This window comes from Protopterus annectens, chromosome 7.part1 (assembly GCF_019279795.1).
Source record: "Protopterus annectens isolate FY-2018-M chromosome 7.part1, PAN1.0, whole genome shotgun sequence".
In the NCBI taxonomy this organism is placed as follows: Eukaryota; Metazoa; Chordata; order Ceratodontiformes; family Protopteridae; genus Protopterus; species Protopterus annectens.
The window spans coordinates 491,435,924-491,461,923 of record NC_056740.1 but is presented as its reverse complement, the minus strand read 5'-3'; the positions used below and the strand labels follow the sequence as shown (position 1 = coordinate 491,461,923).

At 40.1% G+C, this 26,000-nt stretch overlaps 1 protein-coding gene across 1 annotated transcript in view; it reads left to right on the top strand.

The window, feature by feature from the left end:
• LOC122807840 (toll-like receptor 7) overlaps positions 1-19,843 on the top strand; it is a 126,212-nt gene extending 106,369 nt beyond the window's left edge. The window contains exon 2 of the mRNA XM_044078938.1: positions 16,291-19,843. Coding sequence (XP_043934873.1) covers positions 16,291-19,422 — 3,132 coding nt within the window. The 3' untranslated portion in view covers positions 19,423-19,843. The remainder of the gene's footprint in view (positions 1-16,290) is intronic.
• Positions 19,844-26,000: the final 6,157 nt, after the last annotated feature.

The following is a 26,000-nucleotide window of genomic DNA, read 5'->3' as shown; positions in this document are numbered from 1 at the left end:
GCAACTGGAAGGCCTGCTGTGATATCACTGTGTAAGTCTATAGGGGGTATTCCATCATTGCCACCATTTGTGGGCCTTTGCAAGACATTCCTTTATAGTTTTCTACAGCTGACTTGCTGGGTGAGTCTGAAGGGTGAGTATGGGATCCCCACATTGACATCCATGCATGTGACCTATGCCCCCCTTAGTTGCCCCCCCACATATACTGCAGTGGGATTAGTCACCTTGAATAACACTGCATAGTGTGGGGAAGCCAGTATTGGTCAGACATTTCCTGGTGTCCCACATAGCTGTCAGATGTCTGCTGCTACCCCAGTAGGTCACCACAACTGCAGCAGGCACAAGGTAAGTTAGTCTTCTAAACAATAAATGAATGGAGTAGTATGTTCTTGTAGCATAAGTGGAAGGCTGTGTGGCCTTGCCCCATGCTGTTCCTGCTGCAGCTGTTTCTTCAGGGTCGTATTGTGTAGCATGGCACATACTATGAACATGTGTGCACATGTGGCTGGAGAGTACTGCAAGGCTCCACCAGATATGTCAAGGCAGCGGAACTGTGACTGAGCATCCCAAACACACACTCTATAATGATCCTGGTTTATGTGCATGCGCGCCGCATTATGGCATTCTTGAGTGGATCTGTGTGCATTTCTGATGGGTGTCATCATCCACGGCTCCAGTGCATAGCCAGCATCCCTCACCAGATGGCCATATGGGATGTCCCCACTGGCAAATGCCTGGTACAGCTGTGACAAATGCCAGATGTGGGAGTCGTGATAACTTTCAGGGCTGCCAGCACACACATTCAAGATAATGCCCTGGGCATTGCACACAACCTAGCAGTTGATAGAGGGGAAGCCCTTGCTGTTTATGTAGACCCTACCCTGTTCACCAGGTGGTGCTTTGATGTGGATGTGAATGCAGTCTATCACACCCAGTACCTCCTGGTATTCTGCTACATGATGGAAGAGAAGCACTTTGCTGATCCTCTCCTCACAGGTATTGGGGAAGTAAATGTGCTCACCCGCATGTGGTAAAATGGCATCCAGGAAATGGTGGAGTACCCTGGATGCAGATGCCTGTGAGACCCCCATCATGTCCCCAGTGAGTCTTTGGAAAGTACCTGCAGCTAGCATTCTTAAGGCTACACATACCTTGGTATCCACTGGGATGGGTTTCCCACTGTTGGCTCCGGGTCTGAGTTGAGGCCGACACAGCTCGATGATTTGCTGAAGTATGTCCCTGTCCAACCTGTAGCACTCTACTATCTCCATATCATGTAGCCCCTGGTAGATTACCCTGGGTCTGAACACTCTTCTCCTCCTCAGTCTGGGGCTGTTGTCAGCATTATCCTCCTCACTGCCCTCAGCCTCTAGCACATACTGATGTATCAAAGCAATGGCAACCCCTAACATTTTGTTGGTTAAAATTCCCTCGCATGTGTGCGCTAGTGGTGCAGAGTTTGTGGGAAAAAACAGACTGAAATGTGTTTGCATAGTTTATACTGTTGTGCTGCAGATGCTGCCGATATGATTGTCTGACTATGATGCATTCCACCTGCCAGCTGTGTTATTTGTACTTAATTGCTTTTATTCTGTTATTTCTCCTTTTTTTAAATTTTTTTCCCTTCCCATTTCACCCCTTTTAAGCCATGAGGTGCACCGTGCAAACCCGGTGCCCAAATGTAAACCGTCCTGCTATTTCCATTAATTTTTTTTTTAGACCTGGTGTGCACCACGCAAACCCATTTAGCTAAAGAAAGCACTTTGAAGCAGAAATGGCCCTCTCCTGGACACGAATATGCTCTTCATTTCATGGAATAAGCCAATAAAGCCTGAGGCCCACACCCTTGCTTAGCTGTGCTTAGCTAAGCTCAACTGGGAGCCGTGAAGCTCCAATGTGCTTACACCAAGCATGACACCCCCCCTCTTTTCATGTCAGCTGCTTCTTCTGCTTACACCACTGCCTTATAGCTCCTACATGGCTAGGTGCAGTTTGGCACTTGTCTCCTTTTTGTGATTCAGTAAATTTCTCTGTTACAGCACTACACCAGAGCCTTTCCCCTTAGCAACCACTGTTCCCTTCTATTGTTTTGATTCTACATGCCACAGACTATGATGGCAAAATGCAGATTATACTTCAATTTGCCTTTTCACATTTTATTTTTTATTTTTGGCATGATCCCGTCTGCGTGCCGCTGCCCTATGCTTAAATGGCCGAGATCGGCCAAAAAAAACCTTTTATTTTTATAATTTTGCAACACCTTTCCATGCCAATGGCCATATATTTGGCCATTGGCATGCCTAAGAATTATAATGCATGCTTTACTTTGAGCTGTCATGCTGCCGTTTTGATTTTTGCAGAAATGTATTCGGCTAGTAGCCAAATATATTTCTGCAGGCTACACTATTCTGCCACTGACGCGTGGCTGCTTACTGGATCACTAATCAACCTCATTTGCATGGTTTTTACCAGCAAATGAGGTCATTAGCATAATCCAGTCATGTCCATGGCAGAATAGTGTTAGCAGACTTGTGCACGTCCCCAGGCTTCTTTACTGGCTCGCTTGGTGGCCATATTATGTGCAGGAGCTGCTACACTATTCCTGCACGGAATAAAACCTTTATTGAATCCCACCCTATGTTTTTGCCTATTGACTTCATCAGTGCTAGTTCTAAAACAATAAAAACACAAATTAGTTTGAGAGACAAACCATTAGATAGATAGATAGATAGATAGATAGATAGATAGATAGATAGATAGATAGATAGATAGATAGATAGATAAATGCATATATGTTTAAATGCAGATTGTAACAATAACATTGTAGTATTAATTTTCACTCTTTATGCAAAGATTTATTTAAAGGGACAATCAATAAATGTTTTCTTGCAGCAAATCACATTTTCAACAGTGCTCTTAGATTATTTCTCACTGACACTCGATTATAAAATAAGACTTAACAACCTTCAGTCTTTTTCACTAGGATTTCCCCCTTTGCGTATGTGTAAATCAACAGTACCTCCCAGGCGTGTCAGGAGAACATTTAGCCTTTACCTTACAAAGGTGTATAACCCTCTCTGAACTCCTTTCCTGAATCTTCTCTACGTCTGGAGATCAGAAATCTACTTCCTGTTGGGGCTGTAGCCCTGATTTGGCACTATAAGCAGGTGTTCCCTGTCAGTTACTATGGAAACGATTTGCCTGACTACCTTAGTGTCTCTCTTGCACCTTCTGTCTAGCTCAACAGTTATTCATTTCCCTGCCTAAGCACCTGGCTCAGCAGTACCTGTGTGATACATCAATATACATAAATATGAATAAAAAAGGTTTCATATCTAGACCAATGTCATAGATGTGAATGCCAAATCATCCACTGACTGAAGTTCAAACAGAAGCAAATTAAGTCCCTCCCCCACACAACAGAGCAGACCCTGGAATAAATAAAATATAACAAAATAAACACACCACATAGAACAAACAAATATGTTAACCTGCATTTTTGCAGAATGGGCTATGCCTATTTGCATCTCTCTCTCTCTCTCTCTCTCTCTGTACACACACACACACACACACACACACACACACACATATATATATATATATTTATATATATATATATATATATATATATATATATATATATATATATATAAATATATATATATATATATATATATATATATATATATAGGTTTTACTATCATTTAACCGAATCGCACAACAGTGAATTGCGGTTATGTCGAGGCAAAACCTTCAAACTAAAAACAACGAGCAATAATAAAATCTAAGTGTGGTGACTGTAAATGTCGCCTTCGACATTTTCAAACAGTCACTACACTGCCGAGGACACCATTACTGTGCATTGCACAGTAAATAACATGTTAGCAGGTGGGCAGGCCCCTCTGCAACCCCCATGTGGGGGGCTGTGCTCCCCACACCCCCTGCTACTTAAATATACTAACTCCGGGATCGCTCTGTAGTGAGGGAAAGGGTACATTTCCCAATCCCCACTATAGTGTCAGCTGCATTGAAATGTTGGAACTGACAACAGCGAATGCTGTATTGCTAAGTTGTCAGTTCATCGACATTTTTCTTTGTAACTTAATGAGTCAGTGACAGAACTTTGAGTTTGTCAATCACATGAACTGAGATCGACAAAATGCTATTAAACCATATATATATATATATATATATATATATATATATATATATATATATATATATATATATATATATATATAGATAGATAGATAGATATACTTACTAACATTGACAAAGCACAAAGTCAATACACAAAATTTTGTTGACAAAATATAATTGACACAGAAATATGAAATGGAGGACTGCAACTGTCATCTCTCTGCACAAGACAGGGTCATTTACTGATCCTGGTAACTACAAACTCATATGTTTTACTAGTCTTGTATGCAAAGCCATTGAGAGGATTATCATGCAAGTGGTAAATAATAACACAAGAAACCTTCTGACACTGGATCCAATGCAGTTTTGGTTTCATCAAAGGAAGGTCATGCCTACACAGTCTAATAGACATAACAATACATGAGGGCAAAACAGTGCACACCACACAACTTGACCTGTCAAGAAATTCAACACAATACCCCACTCAGGTATTGTAGATGAACTTGTGGAATTATGCATAAACTCCTATGCCACCCAACTGGATATCTTTTGCAAAACAAGTAGGACTGCCTAGCATCTCACCCCATGCTGAGAAATACTGGATCTACCATGAATGTCACCAACTATTTAGCCAATTGTTAAATTCATTTATCTTTTCTTTATACCGAGGCATCATTTTTAGAGAAGGGGGGATTCCACTCAGGACTATAGTCTTGCCTACATTTGTGACACGCATGGAGCACTGACGTCTCTCTTTGTATATCCCTCAAGTTTTCTGCACAGTAGTAATGATGCCACTCCATAAGGTGGCACCCTACCACGTACCCCAGGAATTATAGGCCCATCAAGATGGCAAGTCTAATTTGCAAAGCCATATAACATATTAGCACTGACATGCTAAACTATGATATCAAAAATCTCATTAGACTAGACTTGCAGCTGTTTCATAAGATCATAGGAAGTTACTAGGTTATTGGCCCTGAGGCCTTATAAGCCTAGCCAAGAGTTTAGCCCATGTATAGACAAATCAGCACCCAATGCCCATGTCCATCAGGGACATGGGTGGAATCCCAGGGATGTATTTTCTATTTCCCATCCAGTTAGACTTTGTCAAGGCTATATCCTGTCTAAAGAATTTGGTTAACTTCTTCTAAAGTGTAACACAGGCTGCTGATAGCACTCAAGCTGTCCACACAATGTACCTTGATATGGCCAAGGCATTTGACACCATCCCTCAGAACAGCCTTGCTAGTAAGCTTAATACATTACAAATAGATTCCTATGTGATAGTGTGCTAAGATGGATACAAACTAGCAAAATGACTAAAGGCAGAACTCACACAGTGTTGTTGTCAGGTGCCTAATCAGGGAGTATGAAAGTGACCAATGGTGTTCCACATATCTGAGTTGTGGGGACAAATTTGCTTGGCATTTACTTTTCTGATCTCCAGACCATGAACCAAGACCTTTAGCTAACAATATTTGCAAGATGACTGCAAATTAGGTGATACTGTCAAGTTTGCCTCTGTTGCCCAAACTCTTCAGCAAGAACTTACATTTGTTAATACCTGGTATACTAAAAATGGGCTCAAATTAAATGCCAAAAAGTACAATATTGTCACCTTCAGTAGGCAATTCTTCCTTCCAGCATACAGCACATTAACATGATAATACTGTTAGGGACCTTGAAACTTAGGCCCATAGCTCCCTTTGTTTTGATCATTATATATTGAGAATAGTCAGGAAGTACGTATGGAGCTAATTGCTAAGGGGATATCATCTACATCTAAAGAGGTCATTGTCCCTTTATACTCATCATTGATTAGACCAATTATTGAGTACAACACCCCTTCAGGATGTCCCTCAGTGGACACATCAAACAACTAGAAAGACTCCAGAAGTTCCTAACTGGGAAGATCACTGGCTTAAAAAAGTAAAGGTACTAGAAAAGTCTGGAAACATGGTCCCTTTAAGACTTCTGAGGGGAGATCTATACCTTGTCTTCTGTGCCATCAGGGACCTAGTCATACCAATTTCACAACCACTGTCTCTAAATCTTCAAAGCAGAAAAAAAAAAACAGAGGAGAGATATGTTCAGCACCCCATCCAACACTTCTGGAACATAATATCCCTACAAAATTAAACCGTGTGATACACTATGGTCCTTCATATAGAAATGGGATGATAGGATGTGTATTCCCCAATTTACTCTGGGTTAGTCTGACCTAGTCATCCTGGAGGGAGGAAATAAACACTGCAATAAAAGAAAACAAACTACTTAAAGTATACAGCAGATCAAAAGACCCTCATATCAAGGATATTATTAGAAATATGACTAAACACATGAAAAATATTATTAGGTCTACCAGGGAAGCCAATATTATTAGATTAGCACCTGAAGCTAAGGACCATTACAAATCCTTGTTTAGCTGGAAAGGAAACAAGAAACAGCATCCAGCATTGTTCTGGACTTACTCAAAATGGCAAGGCATAGTTTGCCTTGAATGTCCTGTGATCCCATGAGTCTATGTCATTTATTTCATCCAAGTTTATTGACACAGTAGAGGAGCCACTCTAACCAGGATCTGGGAACTTCATGTTTGTCTTTTTGGCTCTTCCCGGTTAGTGGTCGCGACAGCGGAACTCCGGTCCGCTAATGATTGGCAGTTGGTTTTTATGGTGTTGAGTTGCCAGCCCAATGCCCAACCTTCAACGAAGGCACACCCATTTATGCATGTCTTTCGAATGCCCACTCGACCGCGGGGAAGACATGCAGACTCCCCACAGAAGCCACTCCCAACCCAAGCCGAGAACCGAATGGGAGAACCTCTTGTTGTGAGGCAACAATCTGGGAACTTCATGAAAATATCAAAACATTTACAGTTGAGAAAGATAAAAATGTTAGTTTTTTTTTTTTCAATGTCATATCATGTATAAATGATTTGACATTTAAGTTGAATATAACTAAATATTTAACCAAACAAAATGTTAAAACTCCAAGAAAAAAGGTTATCTCGATCATAAACTGAGCATGTCATTTAATTTATCCAAAAATGTTAACTGCTGCAAAACCAGTAACTGTAGAGGAAAGTTTTTAACTTTCTATTGGCTGTGAAACAAGTAATCTGGGCTTCTTTTTATCTTGATAAGTGTTTTTAATGAAAGGTTTGCAAATCTCAGATAAACGTTTGACAGAACAAAACTGTGAGGTGGTTGAAGTTGATGTTGAATTTCAGATGCATTTCACCGACCGACTGAACCAAAGTGAGTTGTGAACAGCATTCTCACAAGCAGATGTTATTCATTTATCTAACTATGTTCCAAACAAATCATATTCTAATCGGCTAATGATTTGCACTTAGATACATTTTATTATTTAGCAAGAAATATTGCTTTAAGCAGTTATTTTCTCACATGAAAATCAAGTATAAACCCAGAAATCATCTTTTTGGACAAGTATTTATTTGCCATATTTAGATGTGCTACATCAAGTGCTGACTCAGACCTTGACTATGTCAGAAAACAAAAACAAAATATTGTCAAATAACTCAGTACCTCCAAGTGATATGATCCACTGAATATTTTCTATTTGGCTTCATTTGGCTACATCTGTTGCTGCAAATGGAGAGAAGGTTGGATGATGTAGGGATAGTGAATCATGAAGTGCAATGGATTCGCAAGGAGGAAGTAAGGACAGCTATGAAGAGAATGAAGAATGGAAAGGCTGTTGGCCCAGATGACATACCTGTGGAAGCATGGAGGTGTTTAGGTGAAATGGCAGTGGAGTTGTTAACCAGATTGTTTAATGAAATCTTAGAAAGTGAGAGGATGCCTGAGGAATGGAGAAAAAGTATTTTGGTACCGATTTTTAAGAATAAGGGTGATGTGTAGAGCTGTAATAACTACAGAGGGATTAAACTGATCAGTCACAGCATGAAGTTATGGGAAAGAGTAGTGGAAGCTAGGTTAAGAAGGGAGGTGATGATTAGTAATCAGCAGTATGGTTTCATGCCGGGAAAGAGCACTACAGATGTGATGTTTGCTCTGAGAGTGTTGATGGAGAAGTACAGAGAATGTCAGAAGGAGTTGCATTGTGTTTTTGTAGACTTAGAGAAAGCATATGACAGGGTGCCTAGAGAGGAGTTGTGGTATTGTATGAGGAAGTCAGGAGTGTCAGAGAAGTATGTAAGAGTGGTACAGGATATGTACAAGGGTAGTGTGACAGCGGTGAGGTCTGCGGTGGGAGTGATGAATGCATTTAAGGTGGAGGTGGGGTTACATCAAGGATCAGCTCTGAGCCCTTTCTTATTTGCAATGGTGATGGACAGGTTGACAGACAAGATCAGACAGGAGTCTCCATGGACTATGATGTTTGCAGATGACATTGTGATCTGTAGTGAGAGTAGGGAACAGGTGGAGAGACCCTGGAGAGATGGAGATATGCTCTAGAGAGAAGAGGAATGAAGGTCAGCAGGACTAAGACAGAATATATGTGTGTGAATGAGAGGGAGGATAGAGGAATGGTGAGGATGCAAGGAGTAGAGGTGGCGAAGGTGGATGAGTTTAAATACTTGGGGTCAATAGTTCAGAGGAACGGTTAGTGTGGAAGAGAGGTGAAGAAGAGAGTAGAGGCAGGATGGAGTGGGTGGAGATGAGTGTCAGGAGTGATTTGTGACAGACGAGTACCTGTAAGAGTGAAAGGGAAGGTCTGCATGAGGGTAGTGAGACCAGATATGTTATAAGGGTTGGAGAAAGTGGCATTGACAAAAAGGCAGGAGTTTGAGCTGGATGTGGCAGAATTAAAGATGTTAAGATTTGCACTGGGTGTGACGAGGGTGGACAGGATTAGAAATAAGTATATTAGAGGGTCAGCCCAGGTTGGAAGGTTTGGAGACAATGCCAGAGAGGCACGATTACATTGGTTTGGACATGTGCTGAGGAGGGATGCTGAGTATATTGGGAAAAAGATGCTAAGGATGAAGCTACCAGGTAGCAGGAAAAGAGGAAGACCTAAGATAAGGTTTATGGATGTGGTGAGAGAGAACATGCAGGTGGCTGGTGTGACAGAGCAAGATGCAGAGGACAGGAAGAAATGGAAACAGGTGATCTGCTGTGGTGACCCCTAACGGGATCATCCGAAAGAAGATGATGATGTTGCTGCAAATGGATATTTTCTTCGATGAAAAACATTAAGTTAAAATTAGTAGGTTATGATTTGGACTGCACACTCTTGGTGTCCTACTTCAAACTACCTGTGCACTGTGTTTTAGGTTGCTTTTGACCCCAGTCAGTCTGGCATGCTGTTGAGTAGTGGTCATGTAGACACAGACTTTGATGACCTCTGCAAAGAGAAGCAATGACAAGCAAATGCCACTAACTGCAACTTATGTGTTTCCACTGAGCTGTGCCCAAATGTGCTCCACTGAGTATTTAATTTATTAGTATGTGTTGCTGCAAATGAGCATTTACTTGGGTGAAAAAGATCTTCAAAATCCAGAAATCATGCTTTGGATGCTTGCTCTTTAGGAATACTTCAACAGGCAAGACAATCACGACATCGCCGCGCTCCCTCTCTCCCGGGGGGTACGGCGGCAGATTGCAGTAGTTTTAAGGGTAGGTTCAAGGTAAATTATGCTGCTATAATAGTGAATGTATAAATATGGTAGTATATGTGTACATGGATCTACTTTCATTCACTGAAAACAGATTTCACTGAATTTCAGTTGACCCAAACCAAATCGCTGAAAGCTCAAATCACTGAAAACTTATTTCACCAAATCACATTTCACTGAATGTAAGTACTGTTGGGCAAATAAAACTTACATGTCCTTTTCCCCAATGTAGTCCAATCCTGGAGTTAGTATATATAGTTAGGGTGTGTGTGTGTGTGGGTGTGTGGGGGGCGTAGCCCCTCACATAGTTTACTTTTATATTTATGAATCTCATTTCACTGAAAGCTAACAATATAAAACCAAAAGTAGGTAGGGGGCTACACACCCCATATCCCCCCCACACCCACTAACTATATATACTAACTCCAGGATTGCACTACAGTGGGGAAAAGCGAATATACGTTTTATTTGCCCAACAGTGCTTCTATTCAGTGAAATGAGTTTTCAGTGATTTGAGCTTTCAGCGATTTGGTGTTTTTAGAATAACTGTCAGTATTAATTCATGACTTTTGAGCAGCCGCGGTGGTGCAGCGGTAGCGTTCTTGCCTCACAACAAGAGGTTCTCCCATTTGATTCTTGGCTGGAGTGTGGGGAGGGCCTTCTGTGTGGAGTCTGCATGTCCTTCCCACAGTTGGATGGGCATTCGAAAGACATGCGTAAATGGGCATGCCTTCGTGGAAGGTTGAATGTCGAGCTGGCACCTCAACGTTCGTAAAAATCTACTGCTAATCATTAGTGGACCGAAGTTCCACTGTGGCGACCCCTAACCGGGAAAAGCCGAAAGACAACAACAACATTAATTCATGACTTTTACACATGTAAAAGTTCACAATAATTAATTTTATTTATTTTATTTATTTATTTATGTTTGTTTGTTTGCTTGCTTACTGTGGTAGGGTGCTGATCAAAACTGACAGTTTCAGGGCCTGCCTGGGCTACATAATGTAACAGCAATTAGGGTACATTCATGTAGGGAATAATTCACAATATGTACATAAACTGGAGAAATAACAGCAACATAAACAACACAATGCATATTTACATGTTTACATGCATGTGTTTGGGCTGTGAGAAGAGATCAGGGTTAGCTAGGGGAAAAGAAGTGGTAGAACTTTTATTTGGGGTTCAGTAATGTAACCTGATGTACGATATTTGCATTTTCATTCTTCATCCAGGTAGGTTTTGAACTAGGGTCTAAATATGGAATAGGAAGACATGTCGTTTAGGTAGGGTGGGAGCCCTTGCCAGAATTTGGGAGTGTAATGGGAATAGAGAAAACAAAGCAAATGTAAGTTTGTTTCATATTCTGTAATTCTGAGAGCTTAGCAGTGTTTTTCAGACTCTCTAACTGAAGCCTGATATGGAATGTTACATTGTTTTCCTGTTAGTTTAACAGACACCAAAGTAGTTGGCATATGTTTCCTCTGTCTCTCTTAGGTACATTTTATAGCTGTGTTATTAAATTAAATTAAGGGGGGAGACAGCGGCATGAGCTATTTCTAGATAATACTAAGAAGGCAGCGTAAAGATATTAGAGGGGACTATGCCGTAACGTACCCTAACGAAGTTTACACAAGTACAAAAGTTCACTAGGTATAACTATAAGATGGTAAACAATGTTCAGGATGTTACCAGATTCAACTTTGCTTATTTAGTAACCAAACAATGATATGCTCATGCACATGTACTTTTCAAGTACATGAGTAGTTGTATGATTCTGATTTGTTAACATTGTATCATACCACGTGTGTCTCATACTGTACCTAATGTCTTTTAAGGTATAAAAAAGGGTTGTTTTGCCAAAGTTCTGTGGGATCATGCTAGAAATTTCTTGATCCTCCTGATGAGCTGTGATTTGTAATAAAAAATTCTGTTTGTATAGACAGATATTCTGTCTGTTTGTCTTTACATTATGTCTTACCTTGACAGAAACTGGAAGACAAAAGCTATGGTTGATACAATGAAGATTGTTCTGGGGGGTTGTGGACTTGGCCCTGACTGGAAATGATTTTGGAGGTTGAGGGAGGGGACAAGAGTGATGCATTCTGATCTAGCAGTTGAATATGAAGGAGTCATAGGTTCATATGTTCATAGATTGGTACTAGGTTATCAGCCCTAGGGCCTATACAAGCCTAGCCATAACAATTCCCTGGCTATTTCTTCCCACACTATTTACTTCCCTGGACCCTTGTCTAGCAGGGTGACTGACGTGATCCCCAGGGTGAATCTCCTTTCTCCCATCCAATCGTCAAGGTTCCTTTTGAAGAGGGCCAAAGAGGCACTCTGCTTGACATGTATGGCCAATCTATTCCAGAGTCTGGCAAGTCTCTGTGTCAGGAACCTATCCCTCCAGCATGTCTTGTTTATTGTGATGACAAGGTTTAGATCCCTGGAGCATGTGGCTCTGAGGAATTGGGATTTCTTTAAGTGCAGCATGTCCAACAGCTCTGGGTTTGACATGGCCTTGTATGTTAAGCAGAGATCGCCTCTGAGTAGACGATATGCGACAGAGTATAGCTGGAGTTTCTTAAGGCGGTCAGAGTAGGGCATCTGCTTTAGGCCTGTGATTCTTTTAGTGAGGTATTTCTGTGGTCTTTCCAGTTGTTGCAGATGTCTTGAGAGGTACATACCAAACGGGGCATTGTATTCTATAATGGGTCTAATGAGGGATGAGTACAGTGGGACAATGACCTCCTTTTTTCTGGATGAAAAGCCCTTAGTGATGAGGTGTGCCACATAGAAGGATGTCCTGATTGTTGTGGCAATGTGGTTATCGAAGGTGAGGCCACTGTCCACCTGTGTCCCTAAGTCTTTTATTACACTTTTGGTGTTTAGTGTACTGCCACCTATATGGTAATTCACGGGTACATGTTTTTTTCCCAAAGGGGATAACTATACATTTCTAGGCATTGAGCTTAAGCCCATGTCTCTGGCACCAAGCATCTGTTTCTGTAAGGCCCTTTTGTAGAGTATCCACATCATTTGGGGATTCAATAATGGCTCCCAGTTTGCAGTCATCTGTGAACTTTCTTAGCCAGAGTCCCTTAGTGTTAGCCTGTACTTCAGAGAAGTAGATGCCAAACAAGAGCGGTCCCAGGACTGAACCCTGAGGTACTCCACTTGTCACTTGTCTGGAGCTGGATTTGGAGTCGGATACTTTTACAATGTGGGTTCTATCAGTAAGCCAGTTAGCAACCCATTGGGTAATGTAGGGATTAATGCCCAACTTAGTAAGTTTATCTATGATTCCAGAGTGGGGGATGGTGTCAAAGGCCTTGGCAAGGTCTAGATAGGCTGTGTGGACCACATTACCCTTGTCCATGGCTCTGGAGACTGATTCAAAGAAGTCAATCAGGTTCAGTAGACAAGATCGGCCCTTCACGAACCCAAACTGGGTGGGGTCCAGTGTTTGAAGGTTGCCAATGCCTTTGTTTATAAGTTCCATGATAATACGTTCCATGGCCTTGCAGTTAAGGCTCGTCAGACTGATGGGACGGTAGTTTCCTGGATCAAGGTGGATCCCCACTTGTGGAGTGGGATAACTGTAGCTCTGCACCACTCAGTGGGCACAAAACCTGAGGTGAGGCTATGATTAAACATGACACTTAGGTGAGGTGCCAGTTCATATCATAGTTCATGTTGTACACAGCCTGGGATGTCATCTGGTCCCATGGATGCTGTATTCTTAGCTTTGGAGAGTGCGTTTTTTACCTGTGTGGCCGTTATTACTGGAATTTGGCAATCTTCCGGTATTGAGATGGGCCATTTAGGGGGTGAGAGGGGGGTGAAGTTGGCACTGAATCGATCTGCCAGGATATTGGCAATATCCTTGGGATCAGTATATTTAATGCCATTTTGTTTTAGCTCAGAGCAGATCTGAGCATTGCCATTTAGATTCTTGACATAGTTATAGAATGTCTTGCGGTTGTCCTTGGAATCTTTGGCAATTTTATTTTCGTCAAGCAAAAGGTTAGCTCTCATTTTAAGTGGTAGCCATTTGTATTTTTTGATTGGAAAATAAAACAATTATTTCCTTGTAATGCAGTAAACAGTCTGCATTTATATGACTGTAGGATTTAGATTCAAGTCTATAATAAAAACAATAGATTAATATCTATCTGTCTATCTGTCTATCTATCTATCTATCTATCTATCTATCTATCTATCTATCTATCTATCTGTCTATCTATCTATCTGTATCTGTCTATCTATCTATCTATCTATCTATCTATCTATCTATCTATCTATCTATCTATCTATCTATCTATCTATCTATCTATCTATCTATCTATCTATCTATCTATCTAGCTATCTATCTATCTAGCTATCTATCTATCTATCTATCTATCTATCTATCTATCTATCTATCTATCTATCTATCTATCTATCTATCTATCTATCTATCTATCTATCTATCATTTAGTTAGTTTATTGCCCACATAGGTGGGTTGGTGCATGGACCATTTTCTTCCATGATCTGGGCCTGTCTGTCAGATATTCACAATTTTCAATGAGTCCTTACACTTCTTTGTTATTTGTGCAGTTTAAAGAGTGCGGCAGCTTACTGGCAGAACAACAATTGTGTGATGCAGGGAAGATGAATATAGGCGACAATTACACAGTGCGAGTATGTGGTATGTACAGTTCAAACAGTGTAGCAGTTCATTTGTAGAAGAATGACTGAGTAACATGTAGAAGATACAAATAACTACCAATGACAATGATACACTAGGAGGTACTTTACAGTTTAAAGAGTGCAGCACGTAGTTTTATAGAAAGAAGATCTAGATGAGGTTACACAAAAGGAATAGAAAACAGTATTTAAATCTGTACAACACGTATCAAATGACTGTAGCAGTGTAGTGCAGAAATAAGGGCAACACTTCAAAACATCGAATACTCACAATGTCGAATCTGATTTCACTGAGCCTGACAATCGAATCTCATCATATCGAATTCCCAGAACAGTGGAAATGAACCCGGGAAAGGAACCACTTGGCCACCATGGTGAACGTTGCCCTTCCTCCACTGTAGTGCGATCTTGGAGTTGATATATTTAGTTAGGGGGTGTGGGGGCAAAGCATTGGAGGTGTTTTATTGTTTTGCTGTTTGTTGTTTTGTCCTGGTGGTTGAGTGGTTCAATTTCTGGGGTTAGTTTTCGTTGTTCTGGGAGTTCGATATAATGAAGTTTAAATGAAGTCAGGTTCGATGTAGTGAGATTTGATAATGTAAGTTTTCACTGTTTTGAAGTACATCCAAAATAACACTGTTTAGCTGTGCAAATATGAACTAATAGCAAGAGACTTGATTCAGCCATTGTCAAAACATTGACAATTGAATTGATTACTAAGAAACTGAAGTAGTTCCTGTTCGAACATACTTAATTCCAGTTGTTTTTGGATATCTTGAGTTAGTGGATTCCATGTGGATGGTGCAAGTTTTGAAAAGGCTTTTTCATCTACTGCCTTGTTGAAATAGGGTCTTGACTAACAGACAGCCTGGTCTGTACAGGAGTATATGGGAATAATATCTCTATCTGTATTCTCATGTATGTGCCAGAGGTGGTTAGAATGAGCAGTGAATTAGTATGAATGACAAACAGTTGAACAAGAGAGTGGCTCTGGCAGTTACTGATAGCCATTTGGATTTTTCTAGACAGATACAGGGGTGTTCTTTGGGTCCACCTAGAGTTATAAATTTGCAGAGCTTGTTTGCAGTAACATACAGAGTGTGGGTGTCCTGTGCAGAGTTTAGAGTGAATAATGACAATCATTATTTTGTTTTGGACATTAACTTCCATAATGCTAGAGTTTTCCTAGATTCTGTTGAGAACAGGTGAGAGTATTTACATACTGATTCAAGTTGAGTGAGAGCTTCTGTTATGATGTCTTGCATGTGTGGAGAAAAGGTGAGTTTTCAAAAGTTATACCTAGGGACCTTTGCTCAGTGACTTTAGTCAGTAAGCTGCCTTGAGGGCTGGTAATGTTTAATGGGGAATTGAAATTATGTTTTTGGTGTATCTCAAACATCATAGTAGTTCAAGTTTTAGAGTTTTATGCATGTTGTACATCAGAAAGTCTTGTAGCTTTTTTGTAACTTGTTGTGTGACTTACATGAGTGTAATATAACAACGTTGTCTGCATAAAGTGTACAGTTTTGGGTTGGTATATCAAAAGATAAGTTGTTTATCAATATGGAAAAGAGTATTGGACTCAGCACTGAGTCTTGAGGTACTCCTGTTAAAAAGGTTCAATGGTTGGATTTGATGAGTCCAGTTGTAATGGTAAAAGTTCTATTAGGTGAGAAGTGAACCAACATAGTGCATTGTCCCCTATGCCAAAGTTGGCTAGTATTTTAAATAAAATGGTGTGGTCGACAGATTAAAAAATGCACTTTAGGTCAATTAATTCTTTAAGACTGATGCTGAAGGTAATAGATGTTTATGACGTAACAGGTATTTATTTTTTACTTTTTTTCAGGCTGACACAAAGAATGGGTCACTGCAAAAAGTACTGCTTCTGGTCCTCACAAGTGTAACTATCCACTCAGGCTTTGGAATATTCCCTGTTTTCTTCCCTTGTGATGCAGAAAATAACTACACCTTTGTGGACTGCAGTAGACGTGCCCTAACTCAGATCCCAAAAATAAAATCAACCAATGTAACCACATTGTTTTTATCAATAAACCACATCAGTCTGGTTGCCATTGATTCTTTTTCTGATGTTTTAAGCCTGGAGGTCCTTGACATAAGTTACAACTGTTTACCAAACGAGATAAACTACAGTCCCCAGAAGCTCTGCAAATTTGTAGTTGAGCCTGGAGCATTGTTAAAACTTAAAAAACTAACTCATTTGAGTCTTGCTGGAAACAGTCTGATGAATATTCCTAAACTTCCACCTGCTATTGTACAGCTGAATGTTGAAAAAAATAACATAATTTCACTCACTTATCAGAATTTTGCTGGTCTCTTGTCCCTGAAGCATTTGCACATGGATAAGAATTGTTTTCATCTTAATCCATGTGGCACCACACTGACCATAGCCAATATGACTTTCCAGGACACAAAGCTTGAGACTTTGTCCTTGTCATTTAATAACTTAACAGAGGTGCCAGTCAGTCTCCCAAGGAGGCTAAAGTATCTGGACCTCTCTGAAAACAAAATTTCTCATATAAAAGCTACTGATTTTATACATTTTGGCAATCTGAAAACATTGATCTTGGGATGGAATTGTCAACGGTGTGATCACGCAGCACAACCATGCTTCCCGTGTCCCAACAATGCTTCCATCAAGCTTGATCCACTTGCTTTCAGAGATCTCCATAAACTGACAACACTAAATCTAAGGGGGAACTCCTTGGTCGAACTGAGTGATGATCTCTTTAACCATATGGACAATCTAATCTATCTGGACCTTTCTGATAACCTCCTGAATTATGCAATCAGAAATGCCAGCTTCTTTGCTAAGCTTACAAAACTTGAAACATTGAATTTAATTTATAATTATGAACCCCTAAAAACATTTAGTAACCTGACTCTTTCTCTATCAATGCAAAAAATGCAATCATTGAAGAACTTCTTTATCGATGGATACTTTTTTGAGACATTGGAAGAAACTGGCATTGCACCACTTTTCAGTCTTCCAAAATTAGAACTAGTGGATTTCCGAAATAATTTTATGAAGTATGCCAATTTATCAATGTTTTCCCATCTTCAGAAAGTGAAGTATATTGGTTTTTCAAGAAACTGGTTAATGTTCCAGCAGAATTGTCCCAAAACAAGTGAATATGATCTATTACAGTCTGGGCATTATATTAGAAGTGTCCAATCTGGTGGCAACCAACTACAAGAGAGTCATGCTTTTGACGTGGACCCCAGAATAGAGAGATGGAAGGAATATATGTTTCAGCAACAGATTTCATCAAGTAACCTTCATACAATCTGCCAGAAAATGTGGGACTTATCTTACAATAATGTTATTGAGATATATGCAGCAGATTTCCAAGGCCTAGAAAAGGCCGACTGCCTGAACTTGTCATCCAATTACATAAGTCAGGCACTTGATGGTTTCCAGTTTGTACAAGTACCATCATTAAAACTTTTGGATCTTTCATACAATAGAATTGATTTATATTTTAAAACTGCCTTTCAAGAGGTTCCACAACTTGAGGTTTTATACCTAAATAACAATGAGTACCATTTCAGTTTGAAAGGAATTGGACACAAATTTGACTTTCTTTCCAACCTTCCTTCACTTCATACTTTAAGCCTAGCATACAATGAGATAGGAACCATGATATCTACAAAATTAAAAAGCAGGTCATTAAAGACTTTGTTTTTTGCTGGAAACAGGCTAGATATAATGTGGCGGAATGGGGACACTACATACTTACATTTTTTTACTTATCTTACCAATCTAACTTATCTGGATATTTCTGAAAATAAATTAAGATATATTTCTGAAGAAATCTTTGCCTGTCTTCCACAAAGTCTGAAATATCTGAATATAAGTAACAATCAACTAGACTACTTTCCCTGGGAAAATATTACATACCTTGAACATTTGCAATCCCTGGATCTGAGTCATAACTCACTTAAAATGCTACCCAACAAAGCCATCACGTTTAGTGAAACACTATTCATGATGAATTTGAGCAGTAATAGCATTGCGTGGCTAAATAAAGAGTTTTTCTCCAGTGCCCCTTCACTACAAATCCTCATATTAAGCAACAACCACATAAGCATAATTAATGGTGATAGTTTCCCGAATCTGTTTCTCGAGACCTTGAAGAGACTGGATGTCAGTGGTAACCCATTTAAATGCGCCTGCAGTGTCTTATGGTTCTTAAGCTTTATTAATTCTACTAAAATTGATCTGCCCTACCTGACAACTAGATTGAAATGTAACCTGCCAGAAGGTGTACAAGGTGCAAATTTATTGTCACTGGATATTCACTCATGTGAGGATGTGAATGGGGAGTGGGGATTTATCTTAACTTTTACAATAGGGATCATCTTTACATTTGTTCCAGTTTTGCAAACATTATATGGCTGGGATATGTGGTATATTTTCCAGGTGTGCTCAGCATTCTTCCATGGCTATTCAGCTTCTTTGAAAAAACACTATGAGTATGATGCATTCATCGCCTTCGACACGGAGCAGACAAAGGTGTCAGACTGGGTGTATAAGGAACTGAGAGCCAATATGGAAGGCAGCAAGAAAAGGAATTCACACTTATGCCTACAAGAAAGGGACTGGATTTGTGGAAAAGCAACCATAGAGAACCTATATGAGTCAATATGGAAGAGCCGTAAAACAGTCTTTGTTCTCAGCAGAAAAGGATTTGCTAGCGGCTTTCTGCGGCAGGCTTTCTATATAACTCAGCAGCGCCTGCTAGAGGAGAAAATGGATGTTGTAATATTTGTTCTTCTGGATGACATTATAAAGCACTCCAAGTACTTAAGGATGCGTAAGATACTGTGTGGGAAGTCAGTTTTATCTTGGCCTCACAACCCACATGCCCAGCCTTACTTTTGGCAAAGGCTATCCTCTGTATTAAGAGCAGACAATCATCATTATTACAGCAGCCATATACAACAGACTATGCAGTAATAATCTATGAAAAATGCGGATAACATATGTCAGCTCCGAGTCACTTGGTTTTTCAAGCCAGCTGCTATGTATGAAGTGGTGTGGCAGTAGGTGATTTTCTGTCATTAAAAAGGGATCATAATGATTTGGTTTCTACTGAATGAGGCATGTTTTCACAACGACGTACAGGGATATCACTATATATAGTGAGATATGTCAGAATTTGTGATATTGTGTCCCACAATTGCTGACAGCATAACTAAAGATATCGCAGCGTTTTACTGCATCTATTGGTATCTCAGTCTTAATATTATGTTGTAATGTTTAATGTGGACCTCAGCATAAAAATGTGTATAGGATGTGGAAAAGCCATTTTTTACTATTTAGGTAGATATAAGTGGTTGGAAACATATAAAAGTGAAACTGAATTTTTATAAATGTTCTCACCAGTACTGACCACTTCTCCAACCTTTGTGTGTGTGTGTGTGTGTGTGTGAGTGTGTGTGTGTGTGTGTGTGTGTGTGTGTGTGTGTGTGTGTGTGTGTGTGTGAGTGTGTGTGTGTGTGTGTGTGTGTGTGTGTGTGTGTGTGTGTGTGTGTGTGTGTGTGTGTGTGTGGAGGGGGGGGTGAGTGTCATACTGATGTACATTGTAAGTGTCACTCTTGGTAGGATATGTTCGGACTTCTCAATCTCTTAACACAACAATTCCGGACAAACCCAAACATATTGATGGGGCAAAGACCCATAATGAACATATTTTAAATATTCCTCTTAGAATTTTGTTAGAAAACCAGGTTTTGCATTAGCATGCATATATTGAAAGATATAAAGTCTGAAACTCAAATGTGTGATTATTAATGACTTCAGTTCTCCATGATTTGTCAGAAAATTATACATTTTATGAGGAGCAGACCAAGCAAAAATGGCAACATTCTAGACATTCTGCAAAATTCATTACAATTGAGAGGTATGAATGTGTTACCAATATGACTAGTGCACTAAAGTTATGTGCATAGTTGCATAAAAACCCTATCTTAAAACACATTCCAAGTCATATAAGTAGCCGGAATTTATCTGATTAATAGCCATGACATCTGTAATATGTAACATGGTGTTATCTTTCTGAACATCGCCAACTGCCTTTCCATGCCCGCCTTTTTTCATGCTGAGAAAATTGATTGTTTTCCACTTGGACAGTTGCTTTTCCTGTATTGCTCTTTATGTCATTCATGTCATGGGGAATAATAATGAATCAACTGACCACAAGGTAACAACAGCAATAAAATGCCGAATCATTCTGTACTATGAATAACAATATGCATAGGCTTCCACACGACTCTCGAGTAATTCCAAAACAGGCTTCATTATGAGTTCTGCTAAGATGGTTTGGACTGGGATGACAGGGTCATATATAACGATGTATGAGAGTTAACTGTGTTTTAGAGAATGGGAAGAAATATTTTGTCTTATTTAAAAGGGTGACCATAGGTGCAGATTTGTTGTCAGTTTCTCCATAGACACTCTTAGTCGTGGTGTTCATCGACAGCAGGAAGTTCCAGGAATCAAACACAGAAGGAACATGGTGTCAGAATGTGTCAGGTAATTTTCTCTGAATATATGTTGACTCCTTTACTGTAGAATTACACTACTGCTGCAAGTGCTGTTGTTTAATCTTTACTGTAGGTATTCATTTTGCTTGTATATTGTACATGTAATCCATCTCTATGTAATACTCATGGGTCATTTTTGTCATTGAGTAACCATTGTATAAGTCAACAGATATACTTGTAGCCTGAGTTGTATTATTGTTCAATGCAAGTTGTTAGCTTCAATGTTCCTATTTGCTGTCCTTATTGCTTATTATGTATTTTATCTAATAAATGACCAACACTATCTGTAACTTTGTATTATATATGCATGCTGTTTATAATGGTAGAGCTTTTCTTTTCAAGTCTTTACTGAAAAGGGACTTGTAGCTCAATCGGATGACCTGGTGCCAAAATATTTATAAATAAATATATCTGCATGCATATTTGACAGGAACTCATGGAAATCTTCTGTAAACAAATGACACCTGCCATTACATCACAGACTCGTGTAAAATAACTGCGGCTATATGGATAAAAAGAAAACTTGGTTTTGGCAAGAAGGAAATTAAAATCACCTCCCATCTTTCTGATTGTAATAAATGCAAGTTAGTTTAATGCAACCAAAATCTGACTCTGTAAAATATCTGATTTTAATAAATATGCCTTTTTTCAGACAAATTGAGACAAATTGCTATGATGTTGACTTTGTGAGTCTCTGTCTAGACAGTAGATTGATTTTCCATCCTGAGTTGCTACGTTTCACCGGGAATCAGAGCACCAGCATAAGATTTGCCCTAGGATTCAGAATTGTGCTTTCTGTGATATTGCAAAGGCTACTGCGAAGAAGCCAAGTGGCACGATGCAGCCTGAAGGTAATTATCTGTTAACTAGTGGGAACACCACAGTCAAAGCACGGAATGTTTAAGAAGCCTGCTCATGGAAATGAAGTGGTCAGTGATGAGAGAGTGTTTCCCGGGACTCATGGAAACGACATGGTCAGTGATGAGAGAGTGTTTCCCGGGACTCATGGAAATGACATGGTCAGTGATGAGAGAGTGTTTCCCGGGACTCATGGAAACGACATGGTCAGTGATGAGAGAGTGTTTCCTGGGACTCATGGAAATGAAATGGTCAGTGATGAGAGAGTGTTTCCCGGGACTCATGGAAACGACATGGTCAGTGATGAGAGAGTGTTTCCCGGGACCCATGGAAATGAAATGGTCAGTGATGAGAGAGTGTTTCCCGGGACTCATGGAAACGACATGGTCAGTGATGAGAGAGTGTTTCCTGGGACTCATGGAAACTACATGGTCAGTGATGAGAGAGTGTTTCCCAGGACTCATAGAAACGACATGGTCAGTGATGAGAGAGTGTTTCCTGGGACTCATGGAAATGACATGGTCAATGATGAGAGAGTGTTTCCCGGGACTCATGGAAACAACATGGTCAGTGATGAGAGAGTGTTTCCTGGGACTCATGGAAACGACATGGTCAGTGATGAGAGAGTGTTTCCCGGGACTCATGGAAACGACATGGTCAGTGATGAGAGAGTGTTTCCCGGGACTCATGGAAACGACATGGTCAGTGATGAGAGAGTGTTTCCCGGGACTCATGGAAACGACATGGTCAGTGATGAGAGAGTGTTTCCCGGGACTCATGGAAATTACATGGTCAGTGATGAGAGAGTGTTTCCCGGGACTCATGGAAACAACATGGTCAGTGATGAGAGAGTGTTTCCTGGGACTCATGGAAACGACATGGTCAGTGATGAGAGAGTGTTTCCTGGGACTCATGGAAACGACATGGTCAGTGATGAGAGAGTGTTTCCTGGGACTCATGGAAACGACATGGTCAGTGATGAGAGAGTGTTTCCTGGGACTGTGGTTTTGAATTTCTTGAATACTAGTGGCAAATTAGTAGCATGCTCACACGAGCTTCTGCATGATGCTATAAGAGCATAGTAGGCAGTTCCCAGCAAGATTTTTATATAGACTTATTGACCAAAATGGGGAAAACGGTGTACAGAAAGTCAAAAACTCAAAAAAAAAAAAAAAAAAAAAAAAGAGGAAGAGGAAAAGGAAGAGTAAGCAGAGGAAGATACAGAAGGACACGGAGAAGATAAAAGTGGTAATACAGGGATGATATACTATTTTTGTGAAGTAAATGCCCATTTTATTCTTTTTAAGAAAAAATATGTGGAAGAACGGAAGGAGGGTAGAAGAATAGAAAAAGGGACTCAGAAACAAACATAAAAAATGGACAAAGACCAGCAGGGGAACTGCTGACACAAAGGCTGGGGATGCCGTTGTAGATATTATTCTACAAAGACAGAACAATTGTTAATGGGCAGGATGGGACAATAAACATTGTTTGGGGGTGACATACAAAGAAGGGGAACACCAGGATATGGGAATTACATCTGATACTATGCTGCCTGGGCTAGACTCAGGAAGAATTCAGTCATATGCATGACAGCTCTTTCCATTGGATACTGCCTGAGATGTTGGTGATATGAGTGCCAGGCAGCAGAGTGGCTCTTTAAGCCATACAAGGAGTCACTCTTGGCAGGAAACACCAGCTTCAGGGCAATGCCTGCCAGCTCCTACCCAGTGACAAATTGTGACTCCCCTGGCAGCATCACTGGGGAGAACTACAACACTCCCCTCAGGTATGAGACCATCAGAGTCCACTGAGCATGTCAGACATAGGTAGATATAAAAAGAATAGCAATAAACAAGCAGAGAGGGAGAGAAAACTAAAAAAGCTTTGCCCTCATGACCAAACCATGCCAACTGTGGATAAATCCAACGCTACCTACACCCAGCCATGGGTTATTGCTATAGTAATCATAATATGGTGGTAAATTATGCTTACTATTGTGCCTCAAGAGATGCCTGTTCTCCAGTGCTACAGGAATATATTCTCCTATATCTCCTTGAGCTGAAAAACAAGATACAGCACACATCACATGTAAATGAAATGCCCAGTAAGGGACCATTGAACTGTAACAGGAATAACAGGGCAGTGATCAGCTCTGCACACTTACAATACATCTCAGAGATGACCCACTCAACCATACCATTAGCTCATAAAAATTCATGATGGTGCCAGTGCAGGTTACTGAAGTGGTGTTGTCACTACTTACCTGAGTAGAATGCCAGTAGCAGCAGTCACCACTCTGGCAAGACTGTGCAGGCATTCATTTTATGCTGTGGACCCTAATAAGATTTCCCAGTCAAGCACTCCTTATAATACCTTTACAGCAAGTGAAAAACAATCTTATCTTCTTTAAGGTACTACCTAGGAGCCCTGGCATAATCAATGCCCTTGAAATCCACAGCAATTCATGAGGTCATGATCCGGAGAACTATGATATGCCTCTTACTGTTATGCATGTTGCTGTTATTAGTGTGACATGCAACATTGGGCTCCTCATTTACGTGATTAGTCAGAGAGATACCATTGCTGAAAATACGTGTTGTGGCATGATGACAATAAAGTGTGAGCAGTGGTATGGAGAGACTGCAAGCATCTTAAACATTTGGTAATGGGTTTGTTCTTCAGTGCCTCTACAGGTCATAATACATTAGGTTTCCTCATATTCCTGCCAGGGTCACTGATCCACTCATGCATTCTCACTATAATTGCAGGTACTCATGCAGGTGCAGGAAGCTGCTTCTTAGCAGTGCACAGATGAATTGCACAATGAGGTGTGCAGTTCAAGAACATTTGTCTGAGTGAGGCTCATTAGCACAAGGACTGCTAAGAACCTTGAAACTGTACAATAACAGCAGCCAGTGCTTGCATCATTATTGCTCCAGAGGATTGCTGGGTAAGAAACAGTAAAACTGTTCTTTATGAGGTATACTGATTACAACAAGTAAAACACACTTAAAAAGATGTAAGGGAATGAGAAGTGGTGTGTGGTTCATTTTTGCTGTACTACTAGTGCTTTACTTGTGTGTTGTTTGATGACTTACATGGGAGTACTGCTATTGCAGGATAAGTGCAAGTGATGTGATGTAGCAGGTTCAATAAAACACAGTTTTGGGGTTCATTATGTAGGTAACATGGTCCGTGCTGTAGGCTGACATATGTGTGTCCAAATCAGTAAATGTTGATATGCAAGTATTTGGAGGTGTTCTGCTTCTTGATAATTCAACTCACAGATGTTGCACAAGCATTGTGGTGTCATGTATTGGGTGTAGGATTTCCTTTGTCAGATGCATATCATAAGTATTACATTTTATTTATATATTTACCTTTATCAACTGCGTGAGTCCCACTAGACTAGTGACCCCTTTTTGTTGACACCTGAGGTGGTATTTATACTACTACTACGAGAAATTTGTCCAGGGTACTGGGGAACTTTCCCTACTTATCATTGTTGAGAGTGGGACCCATTTTACAATAGCACTTCCTGTTTCTGTTCTAGGTACAGTTAAGAAGCAGGGAGGCAGATGGACAGAAAAGGATATGATGGACAGATGAGAGAAATGGAGGAGAAAACAAATATCGAGACTGGAGCACATGTGCAGGATTCTGAGCTGTTTTAAGAAATCTGTTTAATGGAGATGAGTCAGCAAATGATGATATATAATTACAACCTTCCATTGCAGAGGGTTACTAGATGATTTACTTAAAGAAGTGGTGATGCAGAGTTAGTCAGAAAATGAAGAAGATGTTTCCTTGGGGAACATTATGAAGGAAACACAAAAAAATGATGCAGAGACAATCCTGAAGAACAGTGGTGAGATGGAAAAAAGACATATACAAAGAAAGTAAAAGGAGGCGGAAGGGGAGTAGAATAATGAAGGCAGAAGAAAATGAAAAAAAAATAGAAGTACATGGTAAGGATTCAAAGTAAAGTGGACAAAAATGGGCTGGTATGAAGTGAGGGACAATTTAATAGTTCCTTTGGGTGTAAAAGCACGAGGTAAGTGTATTTATTTTTAACAACAAAGAGACTTTTGTGACATTGTATTTGAGACAGTTTTCTCAATGGAAATT